Genomic DNA, 23,440 nt, shown 5'->3' with positions numbered 1-23,440 from the left:
AGGAAACCTGTGAGAGATGTCAAACTGGTAGAATTCAAATTATGTCCCTAGCCTTACTAGTTGTGTGACCTCTAAAATGGGGATTACGAAAGCACAGTAGGTTAATATAGAGGTTTGAAGGCATTAAAACATGTGAAATGCTTAGAAATACACTTGGTAGACAGTGAATATTTAATATTAGCTGCTACTATCATTGGTGTTTTTCCCCATTCACACATGGTTAAAGAAAACAAATTTCTCCACAGTATAAGAATTACTGAAAGTTATGAGCTGGAAAAGACCTTAGAGATCATCAGGTCTAATGCCCTTAATTTCTACATGCTGAACATCAAGTCTAAATAAGTCAAGTGCTTGTCAATGTTCCAGAGTTACTAAGTGACAAAACCAGGAGTCAGAACAGGTCTCAAACAAGACTCGTCAAGTATTGAGTCCCTCCTCTTCACTCTCCTGCCGTAATTGAACCTCTGCTCTCTGGAGAACACTGCGCTTACAGTCCTTGTGCCACAAGCCTACAGGCACGGTAGGTGCTTCCTTTGGTACTTCCACGCCACTGTCCCTTCAAAGTTCTACCTGAAAACTCCCAACTTTGAGGCTCATAGCAGCAGCCTATCCTTGTGGCAGTCATGTCCTCTCGTTTCTTTAAGACTTGAGCCCTATGATCACTCTATTCTCTTCGATACTATTCCTAATATAATCTGTGGTGATTTCAGTATACAACATCCAGTATCATGCCATGCCTGGACCTCTATTTTTGATTCCTCTCCTGTCTTTAACCCTCCTCAGCCACCCACTCCCACTGTCATACCCTACAGGGTTTCCCAACAGGAATTCTGAGCAGAAAAATTCTTCCATGTGCAAGAATATCCTGCTCAGTGAAAGACATTTAGCATCTCAGGCCCCTGCCCATGAAATGCCAGTTGGCAAGCCCAACCCCCCTACATTATTTCCAGAATCTCACTGGAGAAGCAGTACCACTTCAGAACACTTACTTAAACCTCATCATGACCATAAATGCACACTTCCATAATCTCAAATTCAAGCATCCCTCTCTCTGAGTACCATCTACTTCCAACTCACTACCTCTACTATTTGGACTCCCAACAATTGTTGGACTCCACGGGAACCCACAATCCATTCAGTCTACTATCTATTCCCTGCCCTTGACCTCATCAAGTCCCCACTTTCTTCTTTATACAGCTGAAATTTCACAGTTCACCATCATCATCGCTGTATCCCATACACCTTCAACGTCCTTGTCTTTTCTTGCTTCACTGTAGTCTCTCTCTGCTAAACAGCAACCTGTTAACTCACATATTATGTGGCTGTAACCTGAATGCAAGCACCTGAGTCTGACAGGAGAAAAACACACAACTGAACTTAATGGTCTCACGTTAAGTTCATGATCAGTAAACTCAAGTGGACTGTTTATGCTCTCCAACAAACCTACTACATAGCCCTAGTCCGTTTATGTTTGCTACTGCCCTACCAAACTATTTCATAGTTTCTTCTTCCTCACTGTCTTCTCAAAGCATTTTATTTGACTTTAAAAGAAATTATCAAGAAAAAACTTAGAGTATCTCATCCCCAATATACCCACGTAACCTTATTTACTTTCTTATCACTAATGATGTACCTATGCTCATATAAAATTTTTCCTTTTACACTAATTCTCATCATTCCCCTCCTCAAGGACATCATCCAGGATTGTCCTTTCTGTCCTGTATCATCAGATTATCCCCTTTCACTATATAATTCCCATGGTAATACGAACAGGCTGTTGATTCCTCCCCATCATAAAAAGTAATAATAAAAATAAATCTTCAGGAGTTCCCGCTGTGGCACAACATGATCAGCTCAGCGGCCTCTTGGAAGTTCTGGGACACAGGTTCAATCCCTGGCCCAGCACAGTGGGTTAAGGATCTGGTGTTGCCACAGCTGCAGCTTAGGTTGCAACTGCACCCTGGATCTCATCCCTGGCTCAGGAACGCCATATGCCACAGGCAGCCAAAACAGAACACAAAAAAATTTTTTAAATTTTGTTCAAATAAAAGTAAAATTTCCATCACCTATAAACCTGCCTCCACCAACTTTGAGATCCCTTTGCAGCAAAAATCCTTGATGAAGCTGCCTATTCATTTTGTTGTCAATGAGTCTATTCATTTTCTCTCCCCCTTTTTTTCCCCATGTTCTCTTGGATCCAATTAGATTTTTATTCCCACTTACACTAAAAATAGTTCACGTCCAGGCTGTCAGTGAACTCCATGCTGCAAAGTACAATCAATTCTTATTATTTGTGGTTATGTTCTATGAAGCTGCCACGTATACTGAGTTAGCAAATACTGAACCACTGCTCCTAGGAATACAGAGTTAGGTTCTGCAAACCTCTGGGCACATTTTCATCAACTTGTCAATATATAACCTTATTTTAAGTGTGTTTCTGTTTAAAGACACCTTATTTAATACTGGCATACTTTGTTTTATTGTGCTTCACTTTTTTGTGCTTTGCAGACACAGCATTTTTTACAAATTGAAGGTTTGTGGCAACCATTTTCCCCAACAGCATTTGCTCACTTCATGTCCTGCAATATTTTAGTAATTATCACAATATTTAAACTTTTAGTAATTTATCACAACATTTAAAACTTTTTCATTATTATTATATTTGTTCTAGTGATGTGATAATTGATCTTTGTTGCTATTACTTGCTGAAGGCTCAGATAATGGTTAGCACTTCTTTTTTTTGTTTGTTTTGTCCGCACCTGCAGCATGTGAAAGTTCCTGGGCCAAGGATCAAACCTGCACCACAGGTACAGCCTGTACCAAAGCTGCAGCATTACAGGATCCTTAACCTACTGCACCACAAGGGAACTTCTGATAGTTAGCACTTTTTAACAATAAAGTTTTGGGGAGTTCCCATCATGGCTCAGTGGTTAACAAATCCAACTAGGAACCATGCGGGTTCGATCCCTGCCCTTGCTCAGTGGGTTAAGAATCCAGCGTTGTTCTCAGCTGTGGTGTAGGTTGCAGACATGGCTTGGCTCCCAAGTTGCTGTGGCTCTGGCATAGGCTTGGCAGCTACAGCTCCGATTAGACTCCTAGCCTGGGAACCTCCATATGCCGTGGGGTGCAGCCCTAGAAAAGGCAAAAAAGACACACACACACACACACACACACAAAACAACAAACAAACCCCAATAAAGTTTTGGGGTTTGTTTGTTGTTTTTGGCCTTGCCCATGGTATGTAGAAGTTCCCAGGCTAGGGACTAAACCTGCACTATAGCAGTGACCCAAGCCACAACAGTGACAATACTGGATCTTCAAGCCACTGAGCCACAAGGGAACCCCAATAAAGCATCTTTAAATTAAAGTATGTACCTTGTTTAGGCAGAACGTTATTGTATATTTAATAGACTATATACAGTATAAAGATAGATTTTATACAGTGGGAAACCAGAAAAACGTGTGACTTGCTTTACTGCAATATTAACTTCATTGCAGTGGTCTGAAATATAGTATCATTAATTCATTAACACTGAACATACAGTCAAGTGCCCTACAAATCTTACCTCAGTGAAACTTAGCACATCCTTCTTGTTTTCTTAAACACTTTAGCACTATGCTTAGAGGCCACTTTAAACAGCAAAATCGAAAATTCATTTGGGAGGAGGGGAATAAGATGGACTAGAAGGACTGGAGCTCAACTTCTCTCCTAAAAACAACAAAATTCACAACTAAAGGCTGAGCACACTTCACCAAAATGGACCAGAAACCTTAAAAAAGATACCCTACTCCAGAAGAAAAAGAGGAGGGCACATCAAGAGGTAGGAGGGGCGATTTCGTGATATAAACAACCCCATACCTCCTGGGTGGGAAGTTCCACAGACTGAAAACTAACTGGTTCACAGAGACTCACCTACAGGAGTGAGAGTTCTGAGCCACACATCAAAGTGTGGGGATCTGGCACTGGGAGAAAGAGCCCCTGGAGCACCTGGCATTGAAGGCCAGTGGGGCTTGTGCACAGGAGCTCCACGGGACTGGGGGAAACGGAGACCCCATTCTTAAAAGGCACACACAGACTTTCACGTGCACTGGGTCCCAGGGCAAAGCAAAGTCTCCAAGGGAATCTGGGTCAAACCTGACCACAGTTCTTGGAGGACATCCTGGGAAAACAGGGGTGAATGTGGCTTGTCATGAGGGAAGGACGTTGAAAGCAAAGCTCTCCGGAATATTCAGCAGCAGTGCCTTTCTCTGGAGGGGGCCATTTTGGGAAAATCTGGCCCCATCCAAGTCAGCCAGCGCTGGGAAGCCCCAGGGCAAACAACCCAGGTGGGATCACAGCCCCACCCCTCAGTAAACAGGCTACCTAAAGACCCCTCAGGCACAGAGCTGCCTCTAATCCCATCCAGAGACTAAGCCCCACCCATCAGAGGGATTAGAATCAGCTCCTCCTACCAGGGGGCAGGCATCAGCCCCTCCCATCAGGAAGCCTACACCAAGCCCCAATACTGACTGCAGCCACAGGGGGACAGACATCAGAAGTAAGAGAGGCTACAACTCTATTATCTGTAAGAAGGTCACCACACCAAAAACCTATAAAAATGAAAAGACAGAGAACTATAACTCAGATGAGGGAGAAAGAAAAAACCCCAGAAAAACAGCTAAGCCATGAGGAGATTCTCAGCCTCCAGGAAAGACTTTAGACTGTTGATGCTGAAGATATTACAAGACATTGGAAATAAACTGAAGGCAAAGATGGATAACTTAACTGAAATAAAAAATTCACTAGAAGCAGCTAACAACAGAATACAGGAGGCAGAAGAACAAATAAGCGAGGTGGAGGACAGATTAGTGGAAATTATGGACGCAGAATAGAAAAGAGAAAAAAGATTGAAAAGAAATGAAGAGAGTCTCAGAGAACTCTGGGACAATGTGAAACGCACCAACATCCATATTATAGGGGTGCCAGAAGGAGAAGAGAGAGAAGGAGATAGAAAAAATATTCCAAGAGATAATAGCCAAAAACTTCCCTCACATGGGAAAGGAACCACTCACTCAAATCCAGGAAGCACAACGAATACCAAACAAAATAAACCCAAGGAGGAATACCCCAACACACATACTAATCAAACTGACCAAAATTAAAGACAAAGAGAAAATCTTGAAAGCAGCTAGGGAAAAGAAACGAAAACATACAAGGGAACCCCGATAAGGCTATAGGCAGATTTTTCAACAGAAACTCTGCAGGCCAGAAGGGAGTGGCATGATATACTCAACGTGATAAAAGGAAAAAACCTCCAACCAAGATTACTCTACCCAGCAAGGCTCTCCTTCAGATTTGAAGGAGAAATCAAAACCTTCACAGATAAGCAAAAGCTGAGAGAATTCAGCAACACTAAACCAGCCTTACAACAAATACTAAAGGAACTTCTACAGGCAGAAAAGAACAAAAGAAGAAGGAAAGGAAAAAGAGCAGCAAAAACAAATCCAAAGTAATTAATAAAATGGCAATAAGAACACACATATCAATAATTACCTTAAATGTGAATGGACTAAACGCCCCAACCAAAAGACATAGACTGGCTGAATGGATACAAAAACAAGACCCATATGTATGCTGTCTTCAAGAGACCCACTTCACTTCTAGGGACACATACAAATTCAAAGTGAGAGGATGGAAGAAAATATTTCATGCAAACGGGGATCAAAAGAAAGCTGGAGTAGCAATACTCACATCAGACAAAATAGACTTTAAAATGAAGAATATTTTCAGGGACAAAGAAGGACATTACATAATGATCAAAGGATCAATCCAAGATGTTATAACAATTTTAAATATCGACGCACCCAACACAGGTTCACCACAACATATAAGGCAACTGCTAACAACCTTAAAAGGAGAAATTGACAATAACACAATCATAGTGGGGGACTTTAACACCCCACTTACAGCAATGGACAGATCAACCAGACAGAAAATCAATAAGGAAACACAGGCCCTGAATGAAGCATTAAACCAGATAGACTTAATAGATATTTATAGGACATTTCATCCAAAAGCAACAGAATACACATTCTTCTCAAGTGCACATGGAACATTCTCTAAGATTGACCATATCCTGGGCTACAAATCCAACCTCAGTAACTTTAAGCAAATCAAAATCATATCAAGCATCTTTTCCGACCACAATGCTATACAACTGGAAATCAACAACAAGAAAAAAACTGCAAAAAACACAAACACATGGAGACTCAACAACATGCTACTAAACAACCAATGGATCACTGAAGAAATCAAAGAGGAAATTAAAAAATACCTAGCAGCAAATGACAACGAAGATATGACACTCCAAAACCTATGGGATGCAGCAAAAGACATTCTAAGAGGAAAGTTTATAGCAATACAAGCCCACCTCAGGAAACAAGAAAAAGCCCAAATAAACAAGCTAACTTTACATCTAAAGCAGCTTGAGCGAGAAGAACAGACAAGACCTAAAGTTAGTAGAAGGAAAGAAATCATAAAGATCAGAGCAGAAATCAATGAAATAGAAACAAAGAAAACCATAGAAAAGATCAATGAAACGAAAAGCTGGTTCTTTGAAAAGATCAACAAAATTGATAAACCCCTAGCCAGACTTATCAAGCAAAAAAGAGAGGACTCAAATCAATAAAATTAGAAATGAAAAAGGAGAAGTAACAAAGTTCACCACAGAAATACAAAGGATCATAAGAGACTACTATATGCAACTATATGCCAATAAAATGGAAAACCTAGAAGAAATGGACAAATTCTTAGAAAAGTACAATCTTCCAAGACTAAACCAAGATGAAACAGAAAAGTTGAATGGGCCAATCACAAGAGCTGAAATTGAAACTCTGATTAAAAAACTTCCAACAAACAAAAGTCCAGGACCAGATGGCTTCACAGGCAAATTCTATCAAACATTTAGAGAAGAGCTAACACCTCTCCTTCTGAAACTATTTCAAAAAACTGCAGAAGAAGGGATACTCCCAAATTCATTCTATGAGGCCACCGTCACCCTGGTACCAAAACCAGACAAAGACTCCACAAAAAAAGAAAACTACAGGCCAATATCACTGATGAACATTGATGCAAAAATCCTCAACAAAATACTAGCAAACCGCATCCAACAATACATTAAAAGGATTGTACATCATGATCAAGTGGGATTTATCCAAGGGATGCAAGGGTTCTTCAATATCCGCAAATCCATCACCACATTAACAAACTGAAGAATAAAAACCATATGATCCTCTCAATAGACGCAGAAAAAGCCTTTGACAAAATCCAACACCCATTTCTGATAAAAACCCTTCAGAAAGTGGGCATAACGGGAACCTACCTCAACATGATAAAGGCCATATACAACAAACCCACAGTGAACATCATTCTCAATGGGGAAAAGCTGAAAGAACTCCCGCTGAGGTCAGGAACAAGACAAGGATGTCCACTCTCACCACTACTCTTCAACATAGTTCTGGAAGTCCTAGCCACAGCAATCAGAGAAGTAAAAGAAATAAAAGGAATCCGAATTGGAAAGGAAGAAGTAAAACTATCGCTATTTGCAGATGACATGATACTATACCTAGAGAATCCTAAAGACTCTACCAGAAAACTGTTAGAGCTTATCCATGAATTTGGCGAAGTTGCAGGATACAAAATCAATAGCGTAACACAGAAATCGATAGCGTTTCTATATACTAACAATGACAGAGCAGAAAAGGAAATTAGGGAAGCAATCCCGTTTACCATCGCATCCAAAAGAATAAAATACCTAGGAGTAAACCTACCTAAAGAAACAAAAGACCTGTACTCTGAAAACTACAAGCCACTGATGAAAGAAATCAAAGATGACACAAACAGATGAAAAGATATACCATGCTCGTGGATTGGAAGAGTTAATATTATCAAAATGACTATACTACCCAAGGCAATCTATAGATTCAATGCAATCCCTATCAAATTACCAAGGACACTTTTCACAGAACTTGAACAAAATATTTTAAAGTTTGTTTGGAAGCACAAAAGACCCAGAATAGCCAAAGACATCCTGAAAAAGAAAAATGGAGCTGGAGGAATCAGGCTCCCGGACTTCAGACTATACTACAAAGCAACAGTCGTCAAGACTGCATGGTACTGGCACAAAGACAGACATATAGATCAGTGGAACAGGATAGAAAGCCCAGAATTAAACCCATGCACCTACAGCCAACTCATCTATGACAAAGGAGGCAAGAATATACAATGGAGAAAGGACAGGTTGTTCAATTAAGTGGTGCTGGGAAAACTGGACAGCCACATGGAAAAGAATGAAATTAGAACACTCCCTAACACCATACACAAAAATAAACTCCAAATGGATTAAAGAGCTATATATAAGACCAGACACTATCAAACTCCTAGAGGAAAACATAGGCCAAACATTCTCTGACATAAACGACAGCAACATCTTCTCAGATCCACCTATCAGAGTATTGACAATAAAAAGAAAAATAAACAAATGGGATCTAATCAAACTTAAAGTTTCTGCACAGCAAAGGAAACCCTAAACACAAAAAGACAACCCCTATGGGGGAAAAAATGTAATTGTAATGCATACATGTAAGGATAACCTGACCCCCTTGCTGTACAGTGGGGAAAAAAAAAAAAAAAAAGACAACCCCCAGAATGGGAGAAAATCTTTGCAAATGAATCGACTGACAAGGGATTAATCTCCAAAATTTATAAACAACTTCTGCAGCTCCATACCAAAACAACAAACAACCCCATCCAAAAATGGGCAGAAGATCTAAACAGACAATTCTCCAAAGAAGACATATGGATGGCCAAGAAACACATGAAAAGATGTTCAGCGTCACTCATTATTAGAGAGATGCAAATCAAAACCACAATGAGGTACCACCTTACACCAGCCAGAATGGCCATCATCCAAAAGTCTACAAACAATAAGTGCTGGAGAGGGTGTGGAGAAAAAGGAACCCTAGTACCCTGTTGGTGGGATTGTAAATTGGTGCAACCAGTGTGAAAAGCAGTATGGAGATTCCTCAGAAAACTAAACATAGAACTACCATTTGATCCAGCAATCCCACTCCTGGGCATCTATCCAGAGAAAACCATGACTCACAAAGACACATGTACTCCAATGTTCATTGCAGTGCTATTTACAATAGCCAAGACATGGAAACAACCTAAATGTCCATCGACAGAGGAGTGGATCCAGAAGATGTGGTACATATACACAATGGAATATGACTCAGCCATCAAAAAGAATGAAATACCGGCATTTTTTGCAACATGGATGGACCTAGAAACTATCGTGCTAAGTGAAGTCAGCCATACAATGAGACACCAACATCAAATGCTTTCACTGACATGTGGAATCTGAAAAAAGGACAGATGGAACTTCTTTGCAGAATAGATGCTGACTCACAGACATTGAAAAACTTATGGTCTCTGGAGGAGACAGTTTGGGGGGTGGGGAGATGTGCCTGGGCTGTGGGATGGAAATCCTGTGAAATTAGATTGTTATGATCATTATACAACTACAGATGTGATAAATTCATTTGAGTAATAAAAAAAATGAAAAAAATAAACAGCAAAATCACTATCAAAAAGCACAATAAAAGGTGAAAAATGTGGCACTAACTAGATCACGAAACAGAATTGTTTACACTTTGAGAGCTAAAATAACTCTCATTCTTTCAAAAACTGTAGAGTCAATCCTGACTCCTTTTTTTTCTCTAAACCCACATCCAATCCAAAAGCAAACACTGTTGGTTTCACAACCAAATTATATCCACAATCCAACTTTATCTCACTACCACAGTCGCCACCTTGGCCCAAGCCACTGTTGTTTCTCACACACAATTGGTGTAACAGGCTCCTAACTAGTTCTCCTACTTCTACTCCACACAAAGCAGCCAGAGTGATTCCATAAAAATATCAAGGAGATAATGATTTTACTCAAACCACTCCAAAGCTTCCTCATCTCACCCAGATTAAGAGCCAGAAATCTTACAGGGGCATACAAGACCCACATTATCTAGCAACCTCCCTTCGCACCTCACTTTTCCGCCTTGTCTTGTATCACTCTCCCTTCTCATTCCATCACACCGGCTGCCCTGCTGTTCCTCAACCATACCAAGCACATATCAGTCTCAGACTGTACAACTGTTGGTACACAAAACTGAAGAGGTATTTCCACTTTATATAAAAAGGCAAGTCCCCTGAGTTCCCGACATGGCTCAGCGGTTACGAACCCGACTAGTATCCCTGAGGACTCGGGTTCCATCCCTGGTCTCACTCAGTGGGTTAAGGATCTGGCATTGCCATGAGCTGTGGTGTAAGTCACAGACAGGGCTTGGATCTGGCATTGCGTGGCTGTGGCGGGCAGCTACAGCTCCTGTTTGTCTCCTGGCTTGGGAACTTCCATATGCTGCAGGTGTGACCCTAAAAAGACAAAAAAATTTAAAAATTTTAAAAATTAGGGAGAGCTTCTATGCCTGCCCGCTTGCTTCTCTCTTAATAAGCATCCTATCTTAATAAATCTATTTCTTGCCTATCACTTTGTCTCTTGCTGAACTCCTGCACAGAGGCATGAAAAAACTGAACCTCAGTGAGTCCAGACACTGGAACTAAAACTTCCAAGAAATACAAGAACTACTTGATAAAGAATTCTTCATTCCAGGAAGGAGGACCACCATAACCAGTTCTGGGGCCACGAAACACCAGCTTTGAGAAACAATGCAAGCCTGCATCTACCTTGATCCTTACCTATGGCCCTGATCCTTATTCCACTCCCCAAACTATAAAACCACCTCCTAACCCATTCCAAGGGGGGCAGTCTTTAGCCTGCTGTGGCCCCCTTTGCCTGACAAAGCAGTAAAACTATCTTTGTCTCCTTTACCCCCCTTCAAAAAATTTAAAAATTAGGAGTTCCCATCGTGGCTCAACAGAAATGAATCCTACTAGCATCCATGAGGATGCAGGTTCGATCCCTGGCCTCGATCAGTGGGTTAAGGATCCAGTATTGCTGTGAGTTGTGGTGTAAGTCACAGACAGGGCTTGGATCTTGCAAAGGCTGTGGCGTAGGCCAGTGGCTACAGCTCTGATTCGACACCTAGCCTGGGAACCTCTATATGCTGTGGGTGCAGCCCTAAAAAGACCAAAAAAATTTTTAATTAAAAAAAAAAGTCAGGAGTTCCTGTTGTGGCAGTGGAAATGAATCTGACTAGGAACCAGGAGGTCGTGGTTTCGATCCCTGACCTCGCTCATTGGGTTAAGGATCCAGTGTTGCAGTGAGCTGTGGTGTAGGTCAAAGACACGGCTCAGATCCAGCGTTGCTGTGGCTGTAGGCCAGCAGCTATAGCTCCGATTAGACCCCTAACCTGGGAACCTCCATATGCGGCGGGTGCGGCCCTAAAAAAACAGGAAAAAAAAAAAAAAAATCCAGTAGGTAATATGCGCTGTGGAGGCTAATAAAGCAGGGTAGGAAGAATGGGGGTTGTTGATGGTGATGGGGACTTTTTTTTTTGGTCTTTTGTCTTCTTAGGGCTGTACCCGCAGCATATGGAGGTTCCCAGGTTAGGGGTCTAATCAGAGCTACAGCTGCTGGCCTACAGCCACAGCAACGCACGACCTGAGCCATGTCTATGACCTACACCACAGCTCACAGCAACACCAGATCCTTAACCCACTAAGCAAGGCCAGGGATTGAACCCAGACCTCATGGTTCCTAGTCGGATTCGTTTCCCCTGTGCCACGACAGGAACTCCTGCTACTGACATGTTTTATTCTCCCCAGTTCTAGAATGTAAGTTCCATGAGAGCTGAGACTTCCCTTCACTGCTATATCCCACCTTATACTCAATGACTGGATAAATATCACTATATTGGATACTGTTTCTTTAGAGAACTTAGAGCCTAATAAAGCAGTCAAGCAAAGAGAATTTGGATACAAAGTCAATGACGTTATTTTTAAAAACCGCTATAAAATTATTCACCAACTAGAAATGTACTTATTCTCACTGTAAATAGGCTTCTGAGGACACTTGAAAAACATTCACATCTAACCAAAATAACTGAAATGTATTAGTAATCCAACTGAATTAAAACATTTCTGTGAGGGGCTCTATTAACAGAAAGGTAACTGAAAGACTCTTTCACTGCTTCTGTATCACTGTGTATTCACACATACAGCCAAATAGAGAAGGATGCTTAAGCTTGAAAGCTTAATCCTTTAAATGCTTATTCTCAAATTGTGGTCTCAAGACTCTTAAAAATTATTAAGGACCCCAAAGAACTTTTAATTATGTGGATTTTTATCTACTAACATTTACATTTTAAATAGAAATTTTCAAACTATTTACCAGTTCATCCAAAAATAACAATCATAAACCTAAATAATGTATTTTCATTAATAAAATGAAACACTTCCCAAGTTAGTGAGAGAAATGACACTGTTTCACTTTTCTGCAAATCTCCTTATGTATGAATTCACAGAAAATGGCTGAAATCGCTTACTGCTTCTACATTAAATATCTGCTGTACATTATTTTGGTTGAAATATATGAAGAAAGTCCGGCCTCACAAAGATATGTAGTCAGAAAAGGAAGGAGTGTTTTAAAGGTCTTTAACCACCAGGGAACTCTCAGATAGTTGTGGATATTTCTTTTTTGATACCATATCTAAACTCGACAGGATGTATTTTCATAAAAGTTGTCTGGGGAGTTCCTGTTGTGCCTCAGTGCTAACGAACCCAACTAGCATTCATGAGGACGAGTTAAAGGATTAAAATCCGTGGGTCTGTCTTGCACCCTGGATGGAACTTACACCATGCATGATTTTATAACACAATTCTGTAACTAAAAAGTCAGTAACTACTAGGAAGCTGTCAAGGTCACGATGGTGAATACAAGTTTTCTGAAATTCTAATTTTTGCTTGCAAGTTCAACTCTTTTTTTTTTTTTTTTTTTTTTTTTTGCTTCTTAGCACCACACCTACAGCATATGGAGGTTCCCAGGCTAGGGGTCGAATCAGAGCTGTAGCTGTTGGCCTACACCACAGCTACAGCAACGCGGGATCCAAGCCATGTCTGCGACCTATACCACAGCTCACAGCAGCACCGGATCCTTAACCCACTGAGCGAGGCCAGGGATCGAATCCACAACCCTCATAGTTCCTAGTCGGGTTTGTTTCCACTGCATCACGAAAGGAATTCCAAAAATTCAAATCCTATTGCTGGCAACATATACTGTCAGTTGTCTTCCCTGAATAGAGTCAGGTCCATGAATCAGAAAATTTGACATTTTAAAAATATCATCAGTTCTGCAATATGTACAACTGTCAGTTTAAATTCTCTAATATGCCTATATTCCAGTTCAGCAAAAATATTTTCTATATATCCACAATATATCTATAAAATTGGAAATGGTTCCCCCCATAAAAGAAAGTTTCCCACCTGAAACTATCAGTGTCTATTTCAAGTTAGCCCAAAAAGCCAAATAATTTTTCATTCTTCTTATGCAGCAATAAATTTTGTCTGAAAAATATCTAAATGATCCTGCACCACATAAAATGAAATCTATCTTTCCAAGTTTTGAGAAGTATATGCATATTAAAACAATACTAAATATACTTTGAATGAAAGAAAATAAAACAATGATCTTAAGATAGTTAAATAAAATATCCCTTCCTTCTATACATTTCAACATTGTACAGGTTTTTTTCCCTCCTTGGTTCTTTTTTTGAATGTTAGTAATTAGCAATCTGAAACAACAGATTAATCTACATTACGGATAATCCTAACTGGCTCAATATTTTGGCTGGTTCTTGCCTTACCTGTTGAGCAATGTGAGAAATATGAGCTCCCTGAACTGCTGAACCAGACTGAGGTGCTGTCTCTGAAGTGTTACTCTTGTGAGAATCTTCCATAATCAACTGCAAGGGGAAAAAAATCAGTTAAAAGATGCTAATTTCATTTTCACAAAATCTTAAGACATTTCTTAACATGCATACTTTTTTTTTTTTTTTTTTGTCTTTTTGCCTTTTCTAGGACTGCTCCCTCAGCATATGGAGATTCCCAGGCTAGGGGTCTAATCAGAGCCGTAGCCACCGGCCTACACTAGAGCCACAGCAACGCAGGATCCGAGCCTTGTCTGCAATCTACACCACAGCTCATAGCAACGCCGGATCCTCGACCCACTGAGCAAGGCCGGGGATTGAACCCGCAACCTCATGGTTCCTAGTCAGATTTGTTAACCACTGCGCCACGACAGGAACTCCAACATACATACTTTTTCTGAGGAAAAAGACAAAGTTTTTCTATACTATGGGCCAAGCTCAAGTGATCCAGACTCCATATGTTCCCACACCTCTGCTCTGGGTGTATAGGGACTGAATGATTAAGATCTTTTAAAATGGCAAATAAAAGGAGTTCCTGCTGTGGCTCAGCAGGTTAAGAGCCCAACTAGTATCCATGAGATGGGTTCAATTCCTAGGCTCACTCAGTGGTTTAAGGATCTGGCATTGCCACGAGCTGCAGCACAGTTTGCAGATGTGGCTAGGATCTGGTGTTGCTGTGGCTGTGGTGTAGGCCAGCAGCTATGGTTCTGATTCAGCCCCTAGGCTGGGAACTTCTGTATGCCACAGGTGCAGCTCTAAAAGAGGAAAGAAAAAAAATGGCAAATAAGAAGTGCTACAGAAAAAAACAAAACAAAACAAAAGAAGTGCTACAGAATATGGATAGTATACTCTATACAGCTGAATAAAAATTGAAAACTTGGTTGCCTCATGGAAAAGAATTGATACCTATGGTACAGAGACAGAAAAGAGACTCTTTATTAAATGAAAAAAAAAAAAAAAAAAAAAAAAAACCTACATGGAGACTAAACAACATGCTACTAAAAAACCAATGGGTTGTCGGAGAGTTGCGGCTCAATGGTAACGAACCCGACTAGTATCTTTGAGGATGTGGGTTCAATCCCTAGCCTCATTCAGGGATTGAAGTGTTGCCATAAGCTGTGGTGTAGGTCACAGACATGGCTCAGATCCATCATTGCTGTGGTTGTGGCAGTGGCATAGGCCTGCAACTGGACCACTAACCTGGGAACCTCCATATGCCCCTCAGGTGCAGACCTAAAATGTAAAAAAAAAAAAAAAAAAGAAAAGAAAAAGAAGAAGAAGAAGATCTGGTATATAAACATAATGGAATACTACTCAGCCATTAAAAAGAACAAAATAATGCCACTTGCAGCAACATGGACGGAACTAGAGATTCTCATACTAAGTGAAGTCAGAAAGAGAAAGACAAATAACATAGGATTTCACTTATATCTGAAATCTAATACACAGCACAAACGAACCTTTCTGAAAAGAAAGAAACTCATGGACTTGGAGAACAGACTTGTGGTTGCCAAAGGGGAGGGGGAGGGACTGGGAGTTTGGGGTTAGTTGGTACAAATTATTGCATCTGGAGTGGATAAGCAATGAGATCCTGCTGAATAGCACAGGGAACTATATATATATATAGTCACTTGTGATGGAACATGATGTAGGATAATGTGAGAAAAAGAATGTGTCTGCATATATATATATGTGTGTGTGTATATATATACACACACACACACATATATATGGCTGGGCCACTCTGTTGTACAGCAGAAACTGACAGAACAATGTAAATCAACTATAATAGAAAAACACCTAAAATAAAATTTAAAACAACAACAACAACAAAGAAATGGAAAGATATCCTATGCTCCTGGAGTGGAGGAATAGTTAAAATGGCCATACTATGCAAAGCAATCTATAGATTTAATGTCATCCCTATCAAATTACCCATGACATTTTTCACAGAAGTAGAACAAATAATCCAAAAATTTATATGGAGCCATAAAAGACCCAGAATTGCCCAAAGCATTCCTCAGAGGAAAAAAAAAATGCAGAAGGCATAACTCTCCCAGACTTCAGACACTATTACAAAGCTACAATAATCAAAGCAGTGTGGTATTGGTACAAAAACAGACATACAGATCAATGGAACAGAATAGAGAGAGCCTAGAAATAGGAGTTCCCGTCGTGGCGAGTGGTTAACGAATCCGACTAGGAACCATGAGGTTGCGGGTTTGGTCCCTGCCCTTGCTCAGTGGGTTAACGATCCGGCGTTGCCGTGAGCTGTGGTGTAGGTTGCAGACGCGGTTCGGATCCTGCGTTGCTGTGGCTCTGGCGTAGGCTGGCGGCCACAGCTCTGATTAGACCCCTAGCCTGGGAACCTCCATATGCCGCAGGAGCGGCCCAAGAAATAGCAAAAAGACAAAAAAAAAAAAAAAAAAGAAATAATAAACCCACACATCTATGGTGAATTATTCAACAAAGGAGGCAAGAATATAAAATGGGAAAAAGAGAGTCTCTTTAGTTGAAGAGGTGCTGGTACAGTTAGACATGTCAATCAATGAAATTCAACACACCCTCACACCAGGTACAAAAATCAACTTGATATGGTTTAAAAACTTAAAGATAAAACGAGACACCATAAAACTCCTCGAACATAGGCAAAACATTCTCTGACATTAGCCATGCAAAGGTTCTCTTAGGTCAGTCTCCCAAGGCAAAAGAGATAAAAACAAAAAATAAACAAATAGGACCTAACCAAATTTACAAGCTTTTGCATGACAAAGGAAACCACAAACACACACACAAAAAACCATCACCCACAAAGACAACCTACAGAATGGGAGAAAATATTGGCAAACGATGCAGGGGCTTAATCTCCAAAATATACAAACGATTCATACACCTCAACAACAAAAACCCAACTGAAAAATGGGCAGAATTAAGGAGCCGGTGTTGCCATGAGCTGTGGTGTAGGTCGCAGACGGGGCTCAGATCTGGCGTTGCTGTGGCTCTGGCGTAGGCTGGCAGCAACAGCTCGGATTACACCCCTAGCCTGGGAACCTCCACATGCCGTGGGTGCGGCCCTCAAAAGACAAACAAAAGAAAAATGGGCAGAAGACCTAAATAGACGTTTCTCCAAAGACAGATGGATGGCTAGCAGGCACATGAAAAGATACTCAACATGGCTAATTATTAGAGAAATGCAAATCAAAACTACAACAAGGTACTACCTCATGATGGCCCTCAATCAGAAGGGCCATCATTAATAGGTCTACAAATAAATGCTGGAGAGGGTATGAAGAAAAGTGAACACTCCTACCCTGATGGTGGGAATGTAAGCTGGTACAACCACTATGGAAAACAGTATGGAGGCTCCTCAGAAAACTAAAACTAGAACAACCTTATGATCTAGCAATCCCACTCTTGGGTATATATCTGGATAAAACTATAATTCAAAAAGATACATGCCCTTGTATGTTCACAGCAGCACTACTCAGGATAGCCAATGGAAACAACCTAAATGCTCACTGACAGATGAATGCATTAAGAAGATACAGGACAAGAGTTCTCTTATGGCACATAAATACAATAGAATACTACTCAGCAATAAAGAAGAATGAAATAATACCATTTGCAGCAACATGAATGCAACTAGAGATTCTCATACTAAGTGAAGTCGATCAGAAAGAGAGAGACAAATACCATAGGGTATATCATTTATATGTGGAATCTAAAATATGGCAGAAATGAACCTATCTACAAAACAGAAACAGGCTCACAGACACAGAGAATAGACTTGTGGTTGCCAAGGGGGAGGAAGCAAGGAAAGAGAATGGCAGTCTGGGGTTAGTAGATGGAAACTATTACATTTAGAAAGGACAGATAAGAGGAAACTATATCCAATCTCCTGGGATAGACCATGATGGAAAATAATATGAAAACGTGTGTGTGTGTATATAAAATAAACATGTTATTTTTCCATCACACACACACATATATGTATGTATGACTGAGTCATTTTGCTATACAAAATTGGCACAACACTGTAAATCAACTATCCTTTAATAAAAAAAATGTTTTAAAGAGAGACTTTTCTTTGCATATTCTTTTAAATTTTTTGAATTTTGATCAACATAAACGTTTTAATAAACGGTATTTGTACATAAATTATTGTGATTAAGTTTTCAAATGTTATTCTACTCAAGAAGTATAATGGTCTTCTGTCCAGAGACACTACAGTCTTTGCTGCAGTCTAGGGAACAGTTCATAATGGTATATATAGTTTAAAATAAGAGAATTTATTAAGCAAAGGTTGAACAAAATAAATAAACCAATGAAACCAACCTAAGGAGGTTTTAAAGATCTAAATGGGAGTTCCCGTCGTGGCGCAGTGGTTAGCGAATCCGACTAGGAACCATGAGGTTGCAGGTTCGGTCCCTGCCCTTGCTCAGTGGGTTAACGATCCGGCGTTGCCGTGAGCTGTGGTGTAGGTTGCAGACTCGGCTCGGATCCTGCGTTGCTGTGCCTCTGGCGTAGGCCTGTGGCTACAGCTCCGATTCAACCCCTAGCCTGGGAACCTCCATATGCCGTGGGAGCGGCCCAAAGAAATAGCAAAAAGACAAAAAAAAAAAAAAAAAAAAAAAAAAAGAAAGATCTAAATGATCTAGGTAATCAACTGCAAGACATGCAGGCAGGGTAAGCATGAGACTAAATGAGAGATAGAATGTCAAATAGGAGGAACACCACTTAGCAAGAGACTAGTAAAAGATTTGAGTAGAATTTAAAGTTTCTATTATTATGTGAAAAGACTTTTTTTTAAAAAAGAGAGCTGGCCATCAAACGAAAACAAATGAAAAGATGCTCAGTATCACTAATTATTAGGGAAATGCAAATCAAGTACTTTCACACCTATCAGGATGGCTAATATTTTTAAAAAGAGTTCCAATTGTGGCACAGAAGAAACAAATCTGACTAGCAGGGAGTTCCCGTCGTGGCGCAGTGGTTAACGAATCCGACTAGGAACCATGAGGTTGCGGGTTCGATCCCTGCCCTTGCTCAGTGGGTTAACGATCCGGCGTTGCCGTGAGCTGTGGTGTAGGTTGCAGACGCGGCTCGGATCCCGCGTTGCTGTGGCTCTGGCGTAGGCTGGTGGCTACAGCCCTGATTCGACCCCTAGCCTGGGAACCTCCATATGCCGCGGGAGCGGCCCAAGAAATAGCAACAACAACAACAACAAAAAGACAAAAGACAAAAAAAAAAAAAAAAAAATCTGACTAGCAGCCTTGAGGATGCAGGTTCAACCCCTGGCCTTGCTCAGTGGGTAAGGGATCGATCCCACATTACTGTGGCTGTGTGCAGGCCAGCAGCTGTAGCTCTAATTCAACCCCTAGCTTGGGAGCCTCCTTTTTTGTGGCTGCAGCCCTAAAAAGAAAATTTATATATATATACACACACACACACACACCAGAAATAAAAAAGTATGACAAAACCTTAATTACAATATTAATTTCTTTTGTCTCCTCTTTCCACAACTCTGAAAAAGTTATAAACATATTTTATGTTCAACTTTGTATCCTCATATTTTGTATCCTCTTTACGCATTTATCAGAAATATTGTCTAGGTTTTAAGTAGACACATATTTAAAGACTAAAATAGTATCTCAACAAGTGACTGTACCTAATTCACATTTTTCACCAAGCAAAACAATACTGAATTTCCATAGGATTTATTCCCAAAAGAAGAATGACTTAATTAAGAAGTATGATTACTGAAGGTCTTCTGAAGGAATTAGTCAACCAGAAGCATGTGAGAAAGCAACAGGAATTTTTTAAAGTCATTACTAACAGATAAAAAACGGCCCACCGTTTTACATTACTTTCCTTCTCCATTAGTTGTGTAAGCTCTCTTTTCATACTATTTGCCTATCCATCTTAGTGTTTTCCTTATTACTCTGTATTATTTTTTTTCTTTTCGCCTTTTTTTTTTTTTTGCTTTTTAGCGCCTCACCTGCAGCATATGGAAATTCCCAGGCTAGGGGGCTGAATCAGAGCTACAGCTGCTGCTGGCCTACAACAACGCAAGATCCAAGCCAAGTCTGAGACCTACACCACAGCTCACAGCAATGCCGGATCCTTAACCCACTGAGAGGGGCCAGGGATCGAACCCATAACCTCACTAGTAAGATTTGTTTCAACTGCACCACAATGGGAACGCCCTATTATTTTTTTTTTTTTTTTGCTTTTTTGTTGTTGTTGTTGTTGTTGCTATTTCTTGGGCTGCTCCCGCGGCATATGGAGGTTCCCAGGCTAGGGGTCCAATCGGAGCTGTAGCCACCGGCCTACGCCACAGCCACAGCAACGCGGGGTCCGAGCCGAGTCTGCAACCTACACCACAGCTCACGGCAACGCCGGATCGTTAACCCACTGAGCAAGGGCAGGGACCGAACCCGCAACCTCATGGTTCCTAGTCGGATTCGTTAACCACTGCGCCACGACGGGAACTCCTATTATTTCTTCATATAAATTTTATTTCCTTCATTTTGATACAAATTTTTTCCAATATACCTAACTACGGTTATTTTAGAACTTCAAATTTTGACACATTAATCTAGCGCTTCCTTTGCTGTTTCTTCAGCCGCTTTTAAGCTACATATAGTCCTTCTTTAAAGAGAGCAGTGATTTTTTGTTGTTGTTGTTGTTTTTTGGCTGCACCTGTGGCATTCAGAAGTTCCCAGGCCAGGGACTGAACCTGAGCCACGGCAGTGACCAGAGCCACGGCAGTGACAACACCAAGTTCCTAACCACTTGGCCACCAGAGGACTCCAAGAGAGCAGTGATTTTTAATCTAGACTAAAAGAATAAGCCAGCAGACTAAACATACAGACAGCATCAAAGACGGAATTACTGGCGTTCCTGTCATAGTACAGAGGAAAGGAGTCTGGCTAGGAACCATGAGGTTGCAGGTGGATCCCTGACCTTGCTCAGTGGGTTAAGGATCCGGCGTTGCTGTGAGCTGTGGAGTAGGTCGCAGACACAGCTCAGATCCCGTGTTGCTGTGGCTGTGCTGTAGGCCGGCAGCTACAGCTCCCATTAGCCCCTAGCCTGGAAACCTCCATATGCTGCGGGAGAGGCCCCAGAAAAGGCAAAAAGACAAAAAAAACCCCAACAACAACAAACCAAAATCCATGTTCTTTTGTTCCATACTGCTCCTCTTCCAAGAATACCTTCACATCCCCAACTTGTCCACCTAGCACACGCCTCATTTTCAAGTTTCATCCCAAACTTTATGTTCCAACTGCTCTATTCCTTCCTTCCTTAATGCTTGGTCCACTGTGCCTTGCAGATATTTCTAATGAGGTACTTAATATTCTGAGCCGTGTGTTTATTGGCATGTCTGTTTCCCCCAGTTTTAAAGTGCCTAAGAACAGGGCCTATATCTTGTGAGTATATGCTCTGTGCCCAGCAGACCCTCACGTATGCAGTAAAGCAGTAGACATCAACAAATACAGTATAGTATTCTCACCTGATGAATGAAGAGCCTTAAGTTTCCCCACCTGTAGATGATGCTGAACTACAATAAGCTTGAGGGTAAGAAGTCTCTTGCTCAACATTTCCACAACCGAACGCATGATCACCCCTCAAAATTGCTCCTACTAGTCAAATTGAATTTCTTTCAGATTTACAAATGTGCTGGCTTTGCTTTCTCTCTCCTTCAGGCTTTCACATATCCTATTCCCTCTGCCAGAAATACTATTCCTCTTCTCTTCATGTGGCCTATTTCTATGAGTTACTCTTCCAGGCAAGTTTTCATGACTCCCTTAGGCTGGTCTAGAAGCTTCAGCTCTATCCCCACAACACATGTTCCCCCTCCTTTCAGGGCACTTATCACGCTGATGTAATGGCCTGTTTTTTGTCTCCCTACCAGAATGCAAGCTCTAAGGAGTCAAGACCACATCCTGTTCCCAGTGTAAGATTATTACTGCTGAATAAATCAATGTTTACTTACAGATTTACCTACTTAAAACTGATAGAAATAACAGTTAAAGAAATATCTTTAGACAATTACTTCAACCTACCTTTAGAAAAAGGAAAATTCAGGCATAAGAAAACATCCTACTTTAAAGTTAAAAATTCTTTAGTACAAATGGGATGACATGGAGGGCGAAAGCATTTTTGAAGGTACTACCACCTACCGGTGATACAGTAGTACTGCACAGATGTATTACAGACGAAGCATAAAGAAGAGCTGCCAGTAACAGAGCTCACATATTCGGTTTTAGGACAGCAGTACTGAGGCCAAATGAGCACTGAGGAAACTGCACGTTATAAAGTCAATAGGAAAAACTGCATTTTAATAAAACTGCAATTTCTGTTGGTAACGAAACTCTCGGGATAAAACGCATTTTGCGAACATAAGCAAACAGTGTACATACTCTCATCACAGGCCAGTCTGACAAAGACGCTTGTCAAATCTATGCAGAAAAAGCCTCAGAAACGTAAAGGTTCCCAATGACTAAGAGCCCACTGTGCCTCAAAAGTTGACAAAACAACGGTCATTAACACCTGCAGTAATTGTGAAGAGATCAAGCGACACGCTTCACAGCGCAGCTGACGCTATGGTATATACCACGCTTAGTTTTGTGATACAGGAGGAAAATCAAAGAGATCGTTTCCTAAATTTAGTCAACTCTCCAGAAGTAAAAAGACGAGCCTCTGTCACTCCACACACTCCTTCCTTGGTTGTCGGCTGCACCTTTCCATACTGTTTCGTGTGTTGTGATTATTCTACTGCCTCCCCAATCGAGTGGAAGCTCCCAGATGGTTAGGGATGGTTCTGCCGGCCCGGGCCCCCACCCCGAGGACGCCGGCAGAGATGACCGGTCTTGAGCTGCGCTCGGCGGACGACTGGCGGAGGCCAAGGCCACGCCGCCCTCCCCCTGGCTTCCCGCCCCAACCCCAAGACCTTCGACGGAGGGCGCTCGCCTTGGGCCGCGGACGGGCGGCTTCAGAGGCGAAAGCCACCCCGCGGCGGGAGGTCTTCGGTTTAATTTTCATGAGGGGGCGGCAGGAAGGAGGGAGGCGGAGACAGCGGACCGAAGAGGGGCACCGCGGGGCCGAGGCGCGAGAACCGGAAGCGCGCCTGGCCGTGGGGGAGAGCGGGCGGCCCCTCCCCCTTCCGCCGCGGGCCCTCCGCGCCCCTCCCCCACCGCGGCCGCCCCGCGCGACCCCCCACCCGACGCGGGACCCGCTCGGCGTCCCCGCCGGCGCCGCGTCCTCGTCCCCTCCCCCTACCGGGTACACGGGAGCACGTACCCACCCCCGCCCCCCGCTTACCTGTGGCTGCCGCCTCGCCGCTGTCTGGGGCGGGAACTTCCACTCCCCCCCTCCCAGGTGGATCCGAATTCGCTACCCACTTCCCCACCCCCTCACGCGGCGGGGGACGTGCCTCTTTCTCAGGGGTCAGGCGGGGCGGGGAGAATCAGTGTCACTTAACAGCCAACTGTCCTAGGCTACGGTTTCCTCGGCAGTC

The 23,440-nt window shown here is 41.8% G+C and overlaps 1 protein-coding gene across 1 annotated transcript in view; it reads right to left on the bottom strand.

The window, feature by feature from the left end:
- The window catches only part of ATF1 (activating transcription factor 1), a 62,262-nt gene extending 39,204 nt beyond the window's left edge, over positions 1-23,058 (bottom strand). Inside the window, 2 exon segments of the mRNA XM_021091659.1 lie at positions 13,858-13,956; positions 22,894-23,058. Of these exon segments, the coding sequence (XP_020947318.1) occupies positions 13,858-13,956; positions 22,894-22,965 (171 nt within the window). The 5' untranslated portion in view covers positions 22,966-23,058.

This window comes from Sus scrofa, chromosome 5 (genome assembly GCF_000003025.6).
Source record: "Sus scrofa isolate TJ Tabasco breed Duroc chromosome 5, Sscrofa11.1, whole genome shotgun sequence".
NCBI lineage: Eukaryota > Metazoa > Chordata > Mammalia > Artiodactyla > Suidae > Sus > Sus scrofa.
Note: the sequence above shows the minus strand (reverse complement) of the source record. Positions and strands in the feature narration are given on the sequence as shown.